Raw genomic sequence first — 17,724 nt, forward strand, 5'->3', positions numbered from 1 at the left:
CGCCTTGGACCTTCAACCTAGCTTATGTGTTTCCACCGTTTCCTCTCATTCCCAGGCTGGTAGCCAGGATCAAACAGGAGAGGGCCTCAGTGATCTTGATAGCTCCTGCGTGGCCACGCAGGACTTGGTATGCAGACCTGGTGAATATGTCATCGGTTCCACCATGGAAGCTACCTTTGAGACAGGACCTTCTTGTTCAGGGTCCATTCTAACATCCAAATCTGGTCTCCCTCCAGCTGACTGCTTGGAGATTGAACGCTTGATTCTATCAAAGCGTGGGTTTTCAGATTCCGTGATAGATACTCTGGTTCAAACCAGAAAACCGGTAACTAGAAAGATTTACCATAAAATATGGAAAATATATATCTGCTGGTGTGAATCCAAGGGATTCCCATGGGATAAGATAAAGATTCCTAGGATTCTTTCCTTTCTACAAGAAGGTTTGGATAAAGGATTATCTGCGAGTTCTCTAAAGGGACAGATTTCTGCTTTATCTGTCCTACTACACAAACGACTGGCAGTTGTGCCAGATGTTCAAGCATTTGTTCAGGCTTTGGTTAGGATCAAGCCTGTTTACAGACCTTTGACTCCTCCCTGGAGTTTAAATCTAGTTCTTTCAGTTCTTCAAGGGGTTCCGTTTGAACCTTTACATTCCATAGATATTAAGTTGTTATCTTGGAAAGTTTTGTTTTTGGTTGCTATTTCTTCTGCTAGAAGAGTTTCTGAGTTATCTGCTCTACAGTGTACTCCACCCTATCTGGTGTTCCATTCAGATAAGGTTGTTTTGCGTACTAAGCCTGGTTTTCTACCAAAGGTTGTTTCCAACAAAAATATTAATCAGGAGATAGTTGTACCTTCTTTGTGTCCGAATCCAGTTTCAAAGAAGGAACGTTTGCTACACAATTTAGATGTAGTCCGTGCTCTAAAATTCTACTTAGAAGCTACAAAAGAGTTCAGACAAACTTCTTCTCTGTTTGTCGTCTATTCTGGTAAGAGGAGAGGTCAAAAAGCAACTTCTACCTCTCTTTCCTTTTGGCTTAAAAGCATCATCCGATTGGCTTATGAGACTGCCGGACGGCAGCCTCCTGAAAGAATCACAGCTCACTCCACTAGGGCTGTAGCTTCCACATGGGCCTTCAAGAACGAGGCTTCTGTTGATCAGATATGTAAGGCAGCGACTTGGTCTTCACTGCACACTTTTGCCAAATTTTACAAATTTGATACTTTTGCTTCTTCGGAGGCTATTTTTGGGAGAAAGGTTTTGCAAGCCGCGGTGCCTTCCGTTTAGGTAACCTGATTTGCTCCCTCCCTTCATCCGTGTCCTAAAGCTTTGGTATTGGTTCCCACAAGTAAGGATGACGCTGTGGACCGGACACACCAATGTTGGAGAAAACAGAATTTATGCTTACCTGGTAAATTACTTTCTCCAACGGTGTGTCCGGTCCACGGCCCGCCCCGGTTTTTTAATCAGGTCCGATGAATTATTTTCTCTAACTACAGTCACCACGACACCCTATAGTTTCTCCTATTTTTTCCTCCTGTCCGTCGGTCGAATGACTGGGGTGGGCGGAGCCTAGGAGGGACTATATGGCCAGCTTTGCTGGGACTCTTTGCCATTTCCTGTTGGGGAAGAGATATTCCCACAAGTAAGGATGACGCCGTGGACCGGACACACCGTTGGAGAAAGTAATTTATCAGGTAAGCATAAATTCTGTTTTTACTTCTTACTTGTTTTGACCTAGGTTTTTAGATCCAGATATGTATTCAATGATTGAGGATTCATCTAATCGGCTAAGAAGTAATAAGTTTAAGAAGTTGACAGAAGCTATATGCGGACTGGTGAGTGCACCTACCTCTGTGTTGTAGATAAAGCTATATACTAAACTTATAGGGAAAAATATAGTTATCCTATTTTAATATTTTATCTCCAATACATATTTATGTATGAGTAATATCTGTCATAATTGTTTTTTTAATCATCTGACCTATACATTCTCTTAATTTTTAAGTATGCTTACAGTTTTTAGTATCAGAATCCTTAAATGTTAAATAGATAGTTTACTCTCCACTGTATTTATATGGGTGGTACAGCTGGGCAGTTTTAACAATATAAAGTTTCACTTAAAAGATGATTAATTTGGTTACCTCTTACATTGCATACATGTGTTTAAAATAGGCATATGCATTTGTATACTTTGTTAGCATCTGAATGCGGAAGGAGGAGGCATTCAGCTCTGTTTGGAGTTGTCCTTGTGAAAGTGCAACACACCAAGTTCTTTCACAAGAAGAAATCTGGCTCCCAAAAGAGCCAAACGCCACAAGCGGCCATCTGTTTCCACATTCAGATGCTGGCAAAGTATCTGAATGCCCATGCCTAGTTTAAAATGTATAAAACCTTACTTTAAGAACTTACTCAAATTTCAGATTGATGATTACAGCATGGTTCGGTTTTTACCCTTTGATCGCTCAGATGAGGAATGCATCAACATTGTGCTTCAGCACATAGATTTTGCCATTCAATATGGAGAGGACTTGGAGTTTAAAGAGCCAAAAGTGAGTCCATATAAACATTCTCAGTAATGAAAAATCTTTCTCTTTGTTTTTTTTAAATAAAGGGACAGTTTTAGACAACTTCCCAATGTACTTATATTATCTAATTTGCTTTGTTTCCTTGCTATTCTTAGTTGAAAAGCATACATTGGTATGCTCAGCAACAATGCACTTCTGAATGCTAATTGCTGATGGGTGGCTGCACACATATGCCTCTTGTAATTTTCTCTGATGTGTTCAGTTAGCATCCAGTAATGTATTGATGCTCCTTCAACAAAAATACCAAGAAAATTAAGAGGTAAACTGAAAAAATGTTTTAAATGTTATACCCTATCTGAATCAGGAAAGAGACATTTTGGGTTTCATGTCCCTTTAAGAGATCTGACCAGAACCATACAAATGCCCATGGTATTTAATAAATTGGAAATTCAGAAATGTGCTTTCAATATCCTAGTAATGAATTGGTCCATAAATCTTGAGCACTGCCCAGTAAATAACTTGTTTTCTGCAATGCCTTTTTGGTATGTGCAAACTTGGAAGAAAAACAAATTTGTATATAAAATAATCAGAAAAATAGTACATTTATTCATTCCCATGTAAAACAAGATTGCCATATTCTACCTTGTTTGCCCAAAACCGTTATTTTTTTACTTTTTTTTTCTGTATGACCAAAAGCCACAGGAAAAGGAAATTCACGTTTTGTGTTTTTGTTTTGAAAATTATTTTTCCTTCCTAAGATAGGGAGAGTCCACAGCTTCATTCCTTAATGTTGGGAAATACAATACCTGGCCACCAGGAGGAGGCAAAGACACCCCAGCCAAAGGCTTAAATATTCCTCCCACTTCCTCATTACCCCAGTCATTATTTGCCTTTCGTCACGTTAGGAGGTGGCAGAGAAGTGTCAGAAGATTTGGAGAGTCCTGAAAAAGGGTATCTGCCCTTCGAGATAGGACTGGAGTTTTAAGTAGTCATGTCAACCTGTCAGTGAGGGTATTGATGAATGTTAGAGTCTGGAGATGCAGGGAAAGTTTTTCTGCAAAACCATCCAGACTTCTGCCAACAGCTCCTAAGCAATCAGTGTTGACTAGTTTCACTGCCTGCTTCTTCTCACTTAAGTCCATGTCAGGAGCGCTGCTATAATACTGTAACACTTGAGATGCTGTGTTATGTTCCACAGCATTGATCCTGGAGGTAAGATAGTTTCAGTTTTTCGACATAAAACACTATAACAGGGTCACATTGTGGCTCCTTTATACCTTGATAGGATCCGGGGTTAATATCCTCTGAAAGGGGTTTATTGAACAGTTGGGGTTAATTAATCAGTGTATCATTTACATGCTGCTTTGTGTGATTTTTTTTTTCCCTTGGCTGATAGACTGTGTGTTTTTGGCTGGGGAAAACAACAGGTTTCCCTTTAATTTGAAAGTGTTGCACAGCTCCTATTACTTGCTTACTTGTAATAACAGTGGAAGCACTGTCTTGCACTCCATGTCATTCCATTGGGAGTATAAAGGTGCAGTTTTCTATAATAAAAAAAAAAACTTTTTATTTGTGTCCTTCTGTGTGTATAACCTGAGCTATGGAGGTCTCTGACATGTTAGAAGGTACTCCTTCTGTACTAAATCATACCTGTTTATATTGTGAGGAGGCTGTGGTTTTCCCACCCACTCAATTATGTTCCACATACCTTGACCCCGTTATAAAGTCTAAGAAGGGAGACAAGCCTGCTAAGGCTCTTAGTCCCTCTGAGTCATCTAAATATTTATTGGATTTAGCTATTATGTCCCAGTTATCCGATGATGAGTTAACCTCTGTAGCTACAGAGGGTGAACTTTCTGGGTCGAAGTCCTTAGCGTCTAAGCCTCCTGCTGCGGAGGAACCGTCCTTTAGATTTAAAATTGAGCACTTGCGTTTTTTTATTAAAAAAGGTTCTGTCTACGTTAGAGGTTCCAGAGGCCGCGCTGCCAGAAGAACCTGTGATACCTAAATTAGACCGTTTACGAAGACAGGAAAGTTCCTTTGACTTTTCCTGTGCCGTTTAAGATGGCGAACATTATTAAGAACGAATGTAAAAGAATTGGTTCTTCCTTTTCCCCTCATCTACTTTTAAAAAGTTGTTCCTGGTCCCGGACTCTCAAGTGGATTTATGGGGCTCCATTCCTAAGGCTGATGGTGCTATCTCTAAGCTTGCTAAACGTACTACTATACCTCTTTGGATAGTTCTTCGTTCAGAGAGCCGATGGATAAGAAAAATGTTTCAACCGGCGACTGCAGAATTAAAGCTCTGAGAATTGCTAATTCTTTTATCTGTGATGCAAACATGCAAATTATACGTCTAAAAGCGAAGGCCTCTGGCTTTGCGGTCCTAGCACGCTTGACGCTCTAGTTGAAGTCTTGGTCTGCGGATATGACTTCTAAGTCCAGGCTCCTTTCTCTTCCCTTTAAGGGAAAGATTTTATTTGGTCCAGGCCTGGACTCCATTATTTCTACGGTTCCGGAGGCAAGGGTGCCTTACTACCGCAAGATAAGAACAAGTCTAAGGGACAACAATCTTCTAATTTTCGTTCTGACAAATCCCAACGACAACAATCTTCTTACAAGCACGAGAAACCCAAGAGTACTTGGAAGATGGCTTAGTCCTGGAATAAATCGAAGCAGAATAAGAAGCCCGCCAAAAACAAGTCGGCATGAAGGAGCGGCCCCTGCTCTGGATTCGGATTGTGTAGGGGGCCGACTGTCTCTTTTTTTCAGACGCCTGGTTCAAGGACATACAGGATCCGTGGGTCCTGGAGGTGGTATCTCAGGGATACAAGATAGGCTTCAAATCTCATCTGCCAAGGGGCAGATTCATTCTCTCGAATCTGTCTACCAGTCCAGAAAAGAGGGATGCCTTTCTAGGGTGCATTCAGGATCTATCCTCCTTAGGAGTTGTTGTCCCGGTGCCTATCGAAGAAAAAGGTTTGGGGTTTTATTCAAACCTTTCCGTGGTCCCAAAGAAGGAGGGAACTTTCTGCCCAATTCTGGACCTAAAGTGCTTAAACAAATTTCTCAGTGTCCCTTCAAGATGGAGGCAATAAGGTTCATCCTTCCTTTAATTCAGGAAGGCCAGTTTATAACCACTATAGATCTGAAGGACGCTTACCTTCATGTTCCAATCCACAGGGAACAATTTCAGTTCCTGAGGTTTGCATTCCTGGACCAGCAATTCTAGTTTATTGCCCTTCCGTTTGGCCTAGCTACTACTCCAAGAATCTTTACAAACGTTCTGGGGGCTCTTTTAGCCGTTGCCAGAACTTAAGGTATTGCAGTAGCCCCATAGTTGAACAATATTCTGGTGCAAGCACCATCCTTTCATCTTGCATCTCAGTCTTCTTCGATCACATGGATGGAAGATAAACTTGGAAATAAGTTCTCTTATCCCCAAGTACCAGGGTGGAATTCCTGGGTACTATAATAGACTCCATATCCATGAGGATATTTCTAACAGACCAGAGACGTTGCAAGCTAACTTCGGCATGTCTTGCCCTCCGGACCTCCTTGAGTACCTCTGTGGATCAGTGTATGAAGGTGATTGGTCTCATGGTGTCCTGCATGGACATCATACCTTTTGCCAGGTTCCGTCTCAGACCTTTACAACTGTGCATGCTGAGGCAGCGGAACGGCAATCATTCAGATCTGTCTCAACAGATTGTATTAAACAGCCGGTCGAGAGAATCGCTCTCTTGGTGGCTCTGTCCAGATCATCTGTCCCAAGGGACATGCTTCTTAAGACTATCCTGGGAGATTGTTAATACGGACGCAATCCTATCCGGATGGGGAGCTGTTTGGGTTGCCAGCAAGGCACAGGGGTTGTGGACTCAGGAGTCCTCCCTCCCGATCAATATTTTGGAACTAAGGGCAATCTTCAAGGCTTTAAAGGCTTGGCCACTTCTGGGTTCTTCCCAGTTTATCAGATTCCAATCAGACAATATAACCGCGGTTGCTTACATCAACTATCAGGTGGGAACGAGAAGTTCCTTGGCGATGAAGGAAGTATCTCAGATTCCGGAGTGGGCGGAAGCTCACAGCTGTTTGCTGTCAGTGATCCACATCCCGGGTGTTGACAACTGAGAGGCGGATTTTCTCAGAAGGCAATCCTTACATCCAGAGGAATGGTCTCTCCATCCCGAGGTGTTTGCAGATTTATGCAGCAAGTGGGGGACGCCGGCGATAGATCTCATGGCGTCCCATCTCAATACCAAGCTACCCAGGTACAGGTCGAGGGATCCCCAAGCGGATCTAATAGATGCACTAGTAGTGCCCTGGAGGTTCAAATTCATATATCTTTTTTTTCCTCCATTACCGCTTTTTCCTCGAGTGGTGGCCCGCATCAAGCATGAGCGGGTATCAGTAATCCTGATTGCTCCATCATGGCCATGAAGAACGTGGTTTGCATATCTAATGGGGATGTCCTCCTCTCCTCCATGGAAGTTACCTTGTTGCAGAGATCTGCTGATACAAGGTCCATTTGTTTATCAAAATCTAGATTCTCTGAGGCTGACTGCGTGGAGATTGAACACTTAGTCTTAGCCAAGAGAAGTTTCTCTGAGAGTGTCATTAATACTCTTATTTAAGCTTGTAAACCATTTACTCAGCGTATCTACCACAAGGTGTGGAGGACCTACTTATTCTGGTGTGAAGAGCGTGGTTTTTCCTGGCACAGATTTAAGGTTGCCAGCATCTTATCTTTTCTCCAGGATGGGCTGGAGAAGGGCCTTTCTGCTTGTTCCCTGAGGGGACAGATTTCGGCCCTGTCTGTTTTATTGCACAAGACTGGTTGAGCTTCCAGACATGCAGTCCTTTGTTAAGGCTCTGATTAGGATCAGACCTGTGTTTAGATCTGGGGCTCCTCCTTGGAGCCTAAATCTTGTTCGGGTATTGCAACAGGTTCCGTTTTGAGCCTATGCATTCCGTTGACATTAAATTGTTATCTTGGAAGGTTATCTTTTTATTGGCTATTGCCTCTGTGCGCAGAGTTTGAGATCTCTGCTTTGCAATGTGAGCTCCCTTATCTGATTTTTCATGCAGATAAGGCAGTTTTACCTATTTAAATTAGGTTTTCTTCCTAAGGTTGTGTCAGATAGCAACATCAATCAGGAGATTATGGTTTCTTCCTTGTGTCCTAATCCTCCTTCATCGAAGGAACGCTTACTTCACAATTTGGATGTGGTTAGCGCCATGAAGTTCGTTCTTCAAGCTACTAAGGAGTTTAGACTATCTTCCTCTTTGTTTGTTTTCTATTCAGGGAAGCGTGAGGGGCAGAATGCTACTTTGATTTCCCTATCTTTTTGGTTAAGGAGTGTCATCCACATAGCTTAGTAGACAGCGGGACATCGTCGTCCTGAGAGGATTACGGCTCATTCCACTAGAGAAGTGGCTTCCTCTTGGGGCCTTTAAGGACGAAGCCTCTATGGATCAGATTTGTAAGGCGGCTACCTGGTCCTCCTTACATACTTTTTCAAAATGTTACAAGTTTGATGTTAAGCAGCTTTCGGGAGAAACGTTTTGCAGGCTGTGGTGCCCTCAGAATAGGGTCCGCCTCTTCCTTTTTGTTTCCCCCCGTTATTAATTCCATTTATACCCTAACGTTTCTCCTACTTTTCCTTGTTCCCTCTGTAAAATGACTGGGGTAATGATGAAGTGGGAGGGATATTTAGGCCTTTGGCTGGGGTGTGTCTGTCTCCTCTTGGTGGCCAGGTGTTGTATTTCCCAACAGTAAGGAATGAAGCCGTGGACTCTCCCTATCCGGAAGGAAAATAATTAATCTGGTAAGCATAAATGATGGGGTTTTTTTTTATTCTTATTTGAAACCAGTGAAAGACCATAAAGGAATACTTAAAGGGATTCAGATAGAGCATGCAGTTTTAAGACACTTTCCAATGTACTTCCATTATCAAATTTTGCACAGTCTTTTTATAACGCACACTTTCTTGGGAACAAGATCCTACTGAGCATGGGCACAAGCTCACAGGGTATACATATACTAGTCTGTGATTGGCTGATGTCTGTCACATGATACAGGGGGCCGGAAAATGGGAGAGAAACTTTGTCAGAAAAAAAATCTACTGCTTATTTGAAATTCCAGTGTAAGTGTTATTGCAGCATTGTCTTTCTCTTGTAAGATGTATCAAGTCCACGGATTCATCCATACTTGTGGGATAATCTCCTTCCTAACAGGAAGTGGCAAAGAGAGCACCCACATCAGAGCTGTCTATATAGCTCCACCCCCCCCACCCCCCCCGTCATTCTCTTTGTCTGCTTAACTGCTAGGAAGGGTAAAGTGAGTGTGGTGACAAAAATGTTAGTTTTTATTTTCTCAAGCAAAAGTTTGTTATTTTTAATGGTACCGGTGTGTACTATTTACTCTCTCTGGCAGAAAAGGGATGAAGATTTCTGCTAGGAGGATGATGATCTTAGCACTTTGTAACTAAGATCCACTGCTGTTCTCACAAGGGCTGAAGAGTACAGGAAAACTTCAGTTGGGGGAACGGTTTGCAGGCTAAACTGCATTGAGGTATCTTCAGTCTATTTTTTTTCTAGACAGACTGTGTTATTTCTAGAAAAGGCTGGCAATATCCCCATGAGGGAAAGGTAAGCTGTATTCAGACAAAAAGGAATCCCAGCTTGCATAAAGGGCTCATTAGTTACTGGTGACACTGATAGGAAAAAACATTTTTGGTTTTATTGCAAATAACGTTTTTTGAGGGACTTTAAGGGGTCATTGTGGCTTGTTTAAGGGTTATTAACCCACATGGCTAGTTTAAGAAACATACTGTTGTGTTTCTTTTAGGCCCCATAACATCGAGTGAGATGGGAGGGGCCTATTTTCGCACCTCAGTTGCGCAGTTTCTTTTCCTCAGAAACATCCAGCTACTTTTCCAGAGGTTCCTACTGTGTTTGAGGGCTGTAAAGAAGTTTTTTTTTCCCCCACAAATCGTCCCTAAAGGGCAGGTAGGCGCCACAGCAGAGCTGTGGCAAGGTGCTGAACGTTTTTTTACCGGTTTTGACGTTTTGTCAATCCGGTTTTTACATTAAGGGGTTAATTGTTTATTTGCATAGTTGTGCAAATTTACTAAGGCTTTATGATGCTACTGTAAAAATTTCGTTGAGTTTACTGCTTTTTTACACTGTTTTGCAGAGTTTGTGCAGCTTTTTTTCTCTTAAAGGCACAGTACTGTTTTTTTCTAAGTGTTATTTACTTTGATTACAGTGTTTTCCAAGCTTGCTTGTTACATTACTAGCCTGTTTAACAGGTCTGACACCAAGGAAAATCCTTGTTCAATGTGTTTAGAAGCCATTGTGGAACCCCCTCCTAGAATGTGTCCCACTTGCACTGATATGTCTATAAATTATAAAGAGCATATTTTAGCACTTAAAAATATTGCAATAGATGATTCTCAGACAGAAGGAAATGAGGGTTTAGCATCTAGCTCTCCCCAAGTGTTACAACCAGTAACGCCCGCACAAGTGACGCCAAGTACCTTTAGTGCGTAAAATTCATTTACTTTACAAGACATGGCCACAGTTATAAATAAAACCCTCACAGATGTTTTCTCTAAACTGCCTGGTTTACAAGGAAAGTGTGACAGCTCTGGGTTAAGAACAAATGCTGAGCCGTCTGACGCTTTAGTAGCCGTATCCGATATACCCTCACAATGTTCTGAAGTAGGGGTAAGGGATTTGTTATCTGAGGGAGAAATTTCTGATTCAGGAAAGACGCTCCCTCAGACAGATTCTGATATGACGGCCTTTAAATTTAAGCTTGAACACCTCTGCTTATTGCTCAGGGAGGTATTAGCGACTCTAGATGATTGTGAACCTATAGTGGTCCCAGAGAAATTGTGTAAAATGGACAAATACTTAGAGGTTCCTGTTTACACTGATGTTTTTCCGGTCCCTAAGAGGATTGTGAATATTGTTACTAAGGAGTGGGATAGACCAGGTATTCCATTCGCTCCCCCTCCTGTTTTTAAGAAAATGTTTCCCATATCTGACACCATGCGGGACTTGTGGCAGACAGTTCCTAAGGTGGAGGGAGCTATTTCTACTCTGGCTAAGCGTACAACTATACCTATCGAAGACAGTTGTGCTTTCAAAGATCTTATGGATAAAAAATTAGAGGGTCTCCTGAAGAAAATTTTTGTTTATCAAGGTTTTCTTCTCCAACCTATTGCGTGCATTGTTCCTGTAACTACTGCAGCTGCTTTCTGGTTCGAGGCTCTAGAAGATGCTCTTCAGATGGAGACTTCATTAGAGGATATTATGAACAGAATTAAGGCCCTTAAGTTGGCTAATTCTTTCATTACAGATGCCGCTTTCCAACTGGCTAAATTAGCGGCAAAGAATTCAGGTTTTGCCATTTTAGCATGCAGGGCGTTATGGCTTAAGTCCTGGTCTGCTGATGTGTCATCAAAATCTAAACGTTTGAACATCCCTTTCAAAGGAAAGACCCTATTCGGGCCTGAACGGAAAGAGATTATTTCAGACATCACTGGAGGGAAAGGCCACGCGCTCCCTCAGGATAAAACAAATAAAATAAGGACCAAACAAAATAATTTTCGTTCCTTTCGGAACTTCAAGGGTGGTCCCGCTTCAGCTTCCCCTGCTGCAAACAAGAGGGGAATTTTGCCCAATCCAAGTCAGTCTGGAAACCTAACCAGGCTTGGAACAAAGGTAAACAGGCCAAGAAGCCTGCTGCTGCCTCCAAGACAGCATGAAGGGGTAGCCCCCGATCCGGGACCGGATCTAGTAGGGGGCAGACTCTCTCTTCGCTCAGGCTTGGGCAAGAGATGTTCACGATTCCTGGGCTTTAGAAATTGTGTCCCAGGGATATCTTCTGGACTTCAAATACTCCCCCCCCCAAGGGGGAGATTTCACGTTTCTCAATTGTCTGCAAACCAGCCAAAGAGAGAGGCGTTCTTACGCTGTGTAGAAGACCTACATACCATGGGAGTGATCCGCCCAGTTCCAAAAGCGGAACAAGGGCTAGGTTTTTACTCAAACCTGTTTGTGGTTCCCAAAAGAGGGAACTTTCATACCAATCTTGGATCTCAAAATTCTAAACATGTTCCTCAGAGTACCATCATTCAAGGTGGAGATTATTCAGACTATTCTACCTCTGATCCAGGAGGGTCAATATATGACTACCGTGGACTTAAAGGATGCGTATCTACACATCCCTATTCACAGAGATCATCATCAATTCCTCAGATTCGACTTTCTGGACAGGCATTACCAGTTCGTGGCCCTTCCCTTCGGGTTGGCCACGGCTCCCAGAATTTTCACAAAGGTGCTAGGGTCCCTTTTGGCGGTTCTAAGACCGCAGGGCATAGCAGTGGCGCCTTATCTAGACGACATCTTGATTCAGGCGTCGACTTTCCAGCTAGCCAAGTCTCACACGGACATCGTGTTGGCTTTTCTGAGATCTCACGGGTGGAAGGTGAACATAAAAAGAGTTCTCTCTTCCCTCTCACAAGAGTTTCCTTCCTATGGACTCTGATAGACTCGGTAGAAATGAAAATATTTCTGACGGAGGTCAGAAAATCAAAACTCTTAACCACTTGCCAAGCTCTTCATTCAATTCCTCAGCCATCAGTGGCTCAGTGTATGGAGGTAATTGAACTCATGGTAGCGGCAATGGACATAGTTCCTTTTGCCCACCTACACCTCAGACCACTGCAACTATGCATGCTCAAACAGTGGAATGGGGATTATGCAGATTTATCTCCCCAACTGCATTTGGACCGGGAGACCAGAGATTCTCTTCTCTGGTGGTTGTCTCAGGACCACCTGTCTCAGGGAATGTGTTTCCGCAGGCCAGAGTGGCTCATAGTAACGACAGATGCCAGCCTGCTAGGCTGGGGTGCTGTCTGGAACTCCCTGAAAGCTCAGGGCTTATGGTCTTGGGAGGAAACTTTACTCCCGATAAACATTCTAGAACTGAGAGCAATATTCAATGCGCTTCAGGCATGGCCTCAGCTAGCTGCGGCCAAATTCATCAGATTTCAGTCGGACAACATCACGACTGTAGCTTATATCAATCATCAAGGAGGAACACAGAGTTCTCTATCGATGATGGAGGTAACCAAAATAATCCGATGGGTGGAGGATCACTCTTGCCATCTCTCTTGCAATCCATAGAACTGGGAGGTGGATTTCCTAAGTCGTCAGACTTTTCATTCGGGGGAGTGGGAGCTCCATCCGGAGGTATTTACCAGAATTGTATCTGATGGCGTCCCGTCAGAATGCCAAACTTCCTCAATACGGGTCCAGGTCCCGGGATCCCCAGGTGGTACTGATAGATGTCTAGCAGTGCCCTGGTCCTTCAATCTGGCTTATGTATTTCCACAGTTTCCTCTCCTCCCACGTCTGGTTGCCAGAATCAAGCAGGAGAGAGCTTCGGTGATTCTGATAGCACCTGCGTGGCCACGCAGGACTTGGTATGCAGACCTAGTGGACATGTCATCAGTTCCACCGTGGACTCTGCCAATGAGGCAGGACCTTCTAATCCAAGGTCCATTCATGCATCCAAATCTAATTTCACTGCGTAGTACTGCTTGGAGATTAAACGCCTGATTCTATCAAAGCGTGGTTTCTCTGAGTCGGTCATTGATACCCTGATTCAAGCTAGAAAGCCTGTCACCAGGAAGATCTATCATAAGATTTGGCGCAAATATTTTTATTGGTGTGAATCCAAAGGTTACTCATGGAGTAAGATTAGGATTCCTAGAATATTGTCCTTTCTCCAAGAAGGATTAGAGAAGGGATTATCAGCTAGTTCTTTAAAAGGACAAATATCTGCTTTGTCTATTCTTTTACACAAACGTCTGGCAGATGTCCCAGACGTTCAAGCGTTTAGTCAGGCCTTGGTCAGGATCAAATCTGTATTTAAACCTGTCGCTCCTCCATGGAGCCTAAACTTAGTTCTTAAAGTTCTTCAAGGGGTTCTGTTTGAACCTATGCATTCCATAGATATTAAGCTTCTATCTTGGAAAGTTTTCTTTTTAGTAGCTATCTCTTTGGCTCAAAGAGTTTCTGAGTTATCTGCTTTACAGTGTGACTCACCTTACCTTGTTTTCCATGCAGATAAGGTGGTTTTGCGTACCAAACCTGGGTTTCTTCCTAAGGTTGTTTCTAATAGGAATATTAATCAGGAGATTGTTGTTCCTTCTCTGTGTCCTAATCCTTCATCAAAGAAGGAACGTCTGTTGCACAATCTTGATGTGGTTCGTGCTTTAAAGTTCTACTTACAAGCAACTAAAGATTTCCGTCAAACATCTTCATTGTTTGTTTGTCGTTTATTCTGGTAAACGGAGAGGTCAAAAGGCTACGGCTACCTCTTTCCTTTTGGCTGAAAATCATCATCCGTTTGGCTTATGAGACTGCTGGCCAGCAGCCTCCTGAAAGAATTACTGCTCATTCTACTAGAGCAGTGGCTTCCACATGGGCTTTTAAAAATGAGGCTTCTGTTGAACAGATTTGTAAGGCGGCGACTTGGTCTTTGCTTCATACTTTTTCCAAATTTTCCAAATTTGATACTTTTGCTTCTTCGGAGGCTATTTTTGGGAGAGGTTCTACAAGCAGTGGTGCCTTCCGTTTAGGGTACCTGTCTTGTCCCTCCCTTCATCCGTGTCCTAAAGCTTTGGTATTGGTATCCCACAAGTATGGATGAATCCGTGGACTCGATACATCTTACAAGAGAAAACAGAATTTATGCTTACCTGATAAATTTCTTTCTCTTGTGATGTATCGAGTTTAAGACAGGTAGTATATTTTTATTTTAAAAACTTCAGTCACCTCTGCACCCTATAGTTTCTCCTTTTTCTTCCTAGCCTTCGGTCGAATGACTGGGGGGACGGAGCTAAGGGAGGAACTATATAGACAGCTCTGCTGTGTGTGCTCTCTTTGCCACTTCCTGTTTGGAAGGAGCATATCCCACAAGTATGGATAAATCCGTGGACTCAATACATCACAAGAGAGAGAAATTTATCAGGTAAGCATAAATTCTGTTTTTTATTATGGACTTGTTAATTATGTAATCCTACTGCATTGAGTGGCCTTTTAACTTGTACATTATAATAAATAATTGTAAAATAAAGCAGTGTTACAAATGTAATAGCTATATATATATTTTAGTAATATTTAGCGAATTCTTCGCCAATTTGAGATGGGATTTTAAGGGGGGAGTGTGCAGAACGTATACTATGAATACGCGAGGCACCAATTCTATTTCTGAGTTTTAGCCAGAAGGGTATCCGCCTTATTACTTTTGTAATAAAACAATTGTTTTCATTTGGTTAGATATATATATATACAGGTAGCCCTCAGTTTACGCTGGGGTTAGGTTCCAGAAGGAATGGTTGTAAATCGAAACCGTTGTAAATTGAAACCCAGTTTATAATGTAAGTCAATGGGAAGTGAGGGAGTTAGGTTCCAGGCCCCTCTCAAAATTGACATAAGTAACACCTAATACATTATTTTTAAAGCTTTGAAATGAAAACTTTAAATGCTAAACAACATTATAAACCTAATAAAATAGATTGTAGCATCATCAAACTAAGTTTAATAAACAAAAACATTTGCTAAACCGCACCTAATAAAATAATCACACAAACACAGACTGTATCATCATCAATCTAAGTTTAATTAACAAAAACAAAATAATCACACAACAGACTGTATCATTATCTAACTAAGTTTAATGAAGAAAAACTTTTTTTTTAACTTGCATTTTTCTGCAGCTAAGGGAAGTGGCTGCTAGATCTTGTTCCTTTAAAAAATGGCTCCATTGCTCAGGTCTGGTTATACACTGATTAGCCTGCCTGGGTTTAATCACACAACAGACTGTATCCTCATCAAACTAAGTTTAATGAAGAAAAACTTTTTTTTACTTGCATTTTTCTGCAGCTAAGGGAAGTGGCTGCTAGATCTTGTTCCTTTAAAAACAGATCCATTGCTCAGGTCTGGTTATACACTGATTAGCCTGCCTGTGTTTAATCACACAACAGACTGTATCATCATCAAACTAAGTTTAATGAACAAAAACTTTTTTTACTTGCCTTTTTCTGCAAACAGTTCTCTGCATTGAGTCTGCAGCTAAGGGATGTGGCTGCTAGATCTTGTTCCTTTGAAAGCTGATCCATTAATCATGTCTGGTTTGCTTTTCTTTGCATGTGTTTGCTGAAACACAAGCGGACATCTCCACCTACTGGCTATTTTAATGTATGCATGTGCTAATGCTTTCAATAGCAGTCAATGCTTTTCAATAGCAAAAAAAAGGGCGTTATTCTGAAACGGCGCAAATTGAACCGTCGTAAACCGAGGGCCAACTGTGTGTGTGTGTGTATGTATGTATATATATATATATATATATATGTGTGTGTAGATAAAATAACTCATTGTGTAAACCATTTACAAATCTAGACATGTCAGAAGACTTGCTTTTACCACAGAAACTCTCTGATTTACACCGTTTCCAATGCAGCAAAGGATTCTGGGTGAGATATGCAAATGAGGTTCACGACTTACTTACTTTTTTACTTCTAACCTGCTTTTTAAGGCAGACTTCCCTTTATGCCATAGCATCGCCGCATTACACAGCTTCTAAGCTTAGCTAGGGGTAGTACAGTGATTCAGACCAATCCCAGGACAGCTTTTTCGTGGTTATTGCCACTCATCAGCTGGGAGTAGGTTGAATCACTGCTTGGTAAAATTGTTTTCTGGGGGAAATACAACAGCAATTTAAAATATGGGGAGGCGAAAAGTGAGTTTAAAATCCTCCACTAAATCCAAAATGTAGAGAAAATTACTGATTGTGTAAACCATTTACAAATCTAGACAAGTCAGAAGACTTGCTTTTACCACAGAAACTCTTTGATTTACACTGTTTCCAATGCAGCAAAGGATTCTGGGTGAGATATGCAAATGAGGTTCACAATGGCAAGTTATAGGGCATTAAGGGAAGTTTGCCTTAAAAAGCAGGCTAGAAGTAAAAAAGTGAGTCATTGTGAACCAGCTTCAGAGTCATGAATAATAATAGCAGAAGTAATATATATATATATATATATATATATATATAAAAATTTGTTTGCGAAAATGAGAGAGATTTTGGAAGATGTGCAACAAACCTGTCAATGGAGGTCGATCCACATGAATATTCTTAGTTGAGCAGTAATAGAATGCCTGGATGCACAAAGTAGAAATGCAGGGACATTACGACCAGATATGCGCAGAAGTACCTAGGGAAAGTTTATAGGCAAAATTTTACTTAGTTGTGTATGTTTAAAGAAAATTCAAGTTTAATAAAGCATGAATGCATCAAAATAATTTTAAGACTTTCTTTGCTGTGTCATCAAAAGGGTAATCACAGTAATTATTTTTTTCCTTTTTATATGCATTCTTTACTTTTTTACGTGTGTTTATCTCAGTATAACATTGGTTTTAAAGGAACGTTACCGATATACTAAATTACTCGAAAGTGATGCAGCACATTTAACCTTAACATTTCTTCAGTGCTCCCAGAGTGAGTGCTCCGTTATACTTCAGTTACCCTTTTTACTGTCATGGTGGGGGAAACAGCCAAGTCAACAGCAACCGTGCTGAGTTCACACTTTGCTTTTGTGTGATCTTGCAGCATTTCACCATAGTTTTGTGATATTTCAGAGTAAACTGAGGAAAATGAAGTGTATGCAAGTCCTGGGGCATGTTTTCTGATTGGATGAGAAAAATCCTAATTGGACATGGCTGATGAAATTTTGAGGGTAAAATATGTTCCTTTAAATAAAGATGTTCCTGTCATATTTGCTAGTTCACTTTTTACAGATATGCTACACCCCCTTTAAGTGATTCAGCATTTGTATAACATGTCCCTTTAAATAATCACAACCTCTTAATCACTTATATTTTCAGAAATATGCTTTTAATCTTGAAACTGGCGTTGTTATACAATCTAAAAACTGTATTTATTTTTGCAGGAAAATGAAGAGGATACAGCCCCTAACTTTGATGAATTTTTTCAGGACAGAGCAGATGAGCAGTGAAGAGAAAGCTCCTTGGTTTGTGAAAGCAGCTAAAGGAAGTGATTTCCCTTTTGACTGGCTAACAGACTTTAAGCTGTATACAGGGTCTAAAGATCAA

At 41.4% G+C, this 17,724-nt stretch overlaps 1 protein-coding gene across 3 annotated transcripts in view; it reads left to right on the forward strand.

Moving 5' to 3' along the window:
- Positions 1 to 17,724, forward strand: part of GPN3 (GPN-loop GTPase 3) — a 56,779-nt gene that overhangs the window by 36,907 nt on the left and 2,148 nt on the right. For 2 of the 3 annotated variants that reach the window (XM_053701726.1, XM_053701727.1), the window contains exons 6-8: positions 1,743 to 1,839; positions 2,425 to 2,553; positions 17,562 to 17,724. The exon at positions 17,562 to 17,724 is cut by the window's right edge and continues 2,148 nt beyond it. In XM_053701726.1, the coding sequence (XP_053557701.1) occupies positions 1,743 to 1,839; positions 2,425 to 2,553; positions 17,562 to 17,627 (292 nt within the window). In that variant the 3' untranslated portion in view covers positions 17,628 to 17,724. The remainder of the gene's footprint in view (positions 1 to 1,742; positions 1,840 to 2,424; positions 2,554 to 17,561) is intronic. The other variant, XR_008400628.1, reaches the window with a different exon arrangement.

This window comes from Bombina bombina, chromosome 2 (genome assembly GCF_027579735.1).
Source record: "Bombina bombina isolate aBomBom1 chromosome 2, aBomBom1.pri, whole genome shotgun sequence".
In the NCBI taxonomy this organism is placed as follows: domain Eukaryota; kingdom Metazoa; phylum Chordata; class Amphibia; order Anura; family Bombinatoridae; genus Bombina; species Bombina bombina.